Raw genomic sequence first — 3,645 nt, 5'->3', positions numbered from 1 at the left:
AAAAAAACGACTAAATTTAAATGTTGTTCAATTTAATCTGATTTAATCATGAAATGTACTTATTTTAAAACAATTAACAATGATAAAGTTTCATTAAAATACACACATTTCATTTTAATAATTTTTTCGTAATGAAAAAAATCTTTAAATGTTTGAAATGTCTGATAATTGCTTTATTCTATATATACTAAGAGCATTAATACTTTGTATAATTATTGATTAGAATTATAGTTCATTTTTAATTTTGTTGGGTTAAATTTTTCATTTCAACACATGATTATAATCACTATTAGTATAACAGAATATTTATACTAAATTATAAGAATAAATGATATTGAAACATTAATTTTATCATTGAGCTATTAAGTTATTTATTTTGAGCAAAAAAGATAATACAATAAGTATCAATTCTGTTATTTTATTGTTATTTTCAACAAGTCTACTTCAAAGGTATTATTCATTGAAATATTAAATCAGATTAGAATAAATTTATAACAACAAAACTTATACGATAAGAAATGATATAATTCCTTCAGTATCTACAACTTAGTTTTGACGTCAGGTTATTTGCTAGTATATTGCTTGTAACAAAAACAACCACCAATAAATACTTCAAAGAAGTTTAATTATCATACACTTTCTAATAATATTCTGTTCGATACTATGGTGCTAGTATATTAAATATATGTGAATTAAATCATCTAAATACTTTTGATATGTTATTTAGTATAGTTTATGAAGTCGTTGTATCATCTGAACAAGAATATGACAGAGTAAATTTCAAACAAAAAAACATCTTATTGCTAATCTTTTATGTATTATTCAGTTTTCTAAATATATCAAATTAAGACAAAGAAATACTTGAGATAGACTTTTAATAATAAAGTATCATTCTTTAAATTATCATCAACTTTCAAACCCAAAAAAAAACAATGATATGCATTAAATACAAATATAATTCATTAGAAATTTACCTAATTTGGTTGTATTTATTCGTTAATTGACTAACAAACAACTTAAATATCAAATCTGTATGTTTCAAAACACAGATGAAATTAAAATAAACTAGTTGAAAATTAAGTATGAAAAATTAACTTACTAAAAGCATATTACTTTAACCTTGATGGAATAAAGTTATTTGGATAATAAGAATATAGATAAAAGTAGAAAATACAAATCAATTTTATTAATTTATCAACTAGAAAGAGACAGAAATATGAAAATCATGAAAAGAATATGAAATAAAAAGACTTTTAGACTATTTCAACAAAGAAATAGCATAAACAATGAAAAATGAATTAAAATGAATCAGTTTCGAGTTTCTGATGACCAAACAAGGAATCTTCAATTTGATCAAATTGATTTTGTGTTATGATTAACTTATAAGAATTAACTATAAAAGGAACATCTGTTTGAGCTGCAATAAAGTAATGATCATCCACAGCAGACTTGAATAAGAGAATGAACATATCAAATGGTAAAGGATTAGGACAAGAAAATGTATATTCAGAATATATTTTATTTATTTTTAAAGAACAAGAGTTATTTGATGAGAGTTTAAATGAAATATATAATAAATAATTAAGATGATATGATGTGTTATTGATTAAGTCAACATTTTCTTTAATTATTTTATGACCGATACACAAAGGTTGAGTAATTGTAGTAAAAAATGAATTTAAAGAATTGTCATTAGCATTTGGGTTAGTTTGAAGATATTCTAAAAATGAAAATGACGATGTGATAATAAATAGTCTTGAAGGATTATAATAATATAACTTCTCTACAAATATCATAATTTTCTTTTTTATATCATCATTTGTTGTTTGGACTGACAAAGAAACAACATGTTGTATTGATTCAAGTGAAAGAGGAAGAAATACAATACGTTTATAATGATAACCTAATTGAGTTGATAATGGATTATAAGAAAAGTAAACTAAATGAATAGTAATATTATGTAATGCACAAAATGATTGTAAGTATTTGAGGTATTGAATTTGTTCATCTTTAAGAATTTTTTCAAAGTCATTAATTAAAATAATTAGTGTTTGTTTATTACTTCTACCCATTTTTATTTGTTCCTTTGTAATAAGTTGAGAAATAGAAATTAATGGCTTTGACTTTATCATACGAATAAATGACATTAATTGTTGATTAAATTGAATAAGTCTATGACAGTATATTCCATTTAAACATTCTTTAATAATCATAATTGAATCATCATCATAATTTCTGTGAATTAAAATAGTTTCTCCTAAACTACTTGCCTTAAAATATTGAGTAAGTCTCTTTTAAAATAAACAAGTATTACAAACTGAAGAAATAATAGTATAAAATTCATTAATTTCTTTAACACGTTCTGGAAAACAAGAAACGACATGTTCGTAATGGACATTCATCTGAAATCTTAGTTTAACTTTTGGTTAGTATTGTTGAACATATCTGAACTACAAACATTTTTCTTTTCCAACCCTAAAATAAGTTATTTAAATTAAATGTAAGTTAGAGGAGAATTCAACATATTAGACCTAAGATATTTAATAATTAAAAAGAAATGAATAAACTTATACCACCCCACAAGATGCAGAAAACAACTATTGTGGATGGAGTAGAAATTACAACTGACCTTTTTGAAGAAGAGCCTCATTCACCACCAAAAAAAGAAGAATATAATTCTTTGATTATAACACAAACACCAATATCTCAACATCATGATAAAGAGGATATTGCAACAATGAGTGATAAAGATAAAGAAAATGAAAAAAAACCAACAATAAAAAGTAAAAACAAAAAATTAAAGAAGAAAGAAGTAAAGAAGTATGTTTGTTCTGTTTGTGGTCATGAGTGCAATACAAATGGTGCTTTAGTTTCTCATAAAAGAATACATGATCCTAATTCAAAGAAATATTCATGTCCTGAATGTGGAAAGAAATTTAGAACAATGGCAGAAGTAAGAAGACACTCAGTTACTCATACTGGAGATAAAAAATTTATTTGTCCAATTGAGAATTGTGGGAGATGTTTTACAACAAAGTCATATCTTGATAAACATATTGAATCACATAAAACAAATCAAACATATCAATGTACATACCATGGATGTAATAACTCTTTTTTTATGAAAAGTGAACTTATTGCTCATGTAAAAGAAAAACATCAAAATGTAGTTGGTAATAAAAATGCAGCATTTTGTTGTCCTTATGAAGGATGTACTAAAGCCTTTGAATATCCTTCTCATTTATTTAAACATTGTGCTGCACAACATCAAAAGAATGAATTTGTTTGTGGATTTGAAAATTGTTATGAAACATTTAGTCGTGAAGAGTTGTTGTGGGAACATATTTCTTCAATTCATGGTATGGACAAAGAAAAATATCAAGAAGAAAGAATAGAATGTCCAAAATGTGGTGTTGTTGTATTAAAAAGAACCTTACAACAACATATGAGAAAAGCTCATACTGAGAAATCAATTTGTTTTAAAGATGATGGAACAATTGTTACTGATGAAAAGAAACGATGGTTTGAATGTTGTAAGTAAACTTTTTGTATTTTTCTTTTTGTTATAATACAATGTATTTGTCTTAAATTCTTTGGATTATTCACAAAGTGATGGATATTTTCTCTATCAAAATGTTTTTTTTT

General features: G+C 24.2%; 2 protein-coding genes across 2 annotated transcripts; one reads left to right on the top strand and one right to left on the bottom strand.

The window, feature by feature from the left end:
- Positions 1 to 1,298: 1,298 nt before the first annotated feature.
- Positions 1,299 to 2,402, bottom strand: ENU1_076570 (hypothetical protein; the record flags this gene model as incomplete). Its single annotated transcript, XM_008858563.1, has 2 exons — positions 1,299 to 2,270; positions 2,319 to 2,402. The coding sequence occupies 2 exons, from the start codon at positions 2,400 to 2,402 to the stop codon at positions 1,299 to 1,301; spliced, it is 1,056 nt and encodes a 351-aa protein (XP_008856785.1).
- A 155-nt stretch (positions 2,403 to 2,557) lies between these two features.
- Positions 2,558 to 3,541, top strand: ENU1_076560 (zinc finger, c2h2 type domain containing protein; the record flags this gene model as incomplete). Its single annotated transcript, XM_008858562.1, has 1 exon — positions 2,558 to 3,541. One exon carries the CDS (start codon positions 2,558 to 2,560, stop codon positions 3,539 to 3,541), a length of 984 nt encoding a protein of 327 aa, XP_008856784.1.
- Positions 3,542 to 3,645: the final 104 nt, after the last annotated feature.

This window comes from Entamoeba nuttalli, assembly GCF_000257125.1.
Source record: "Entamoeba nuttalli P19 unplaced genomic scaffold asmbl_3657, whole genome shotgun sequence".
NCBI lineage: Eukaryota > Evosea > Mastigamoebida > Endamoebidae > Entamoeba > Entamoeba nuttalli.
This window is presented reverse-complemented; position numbering and strand designations above follow the sequence as displayed.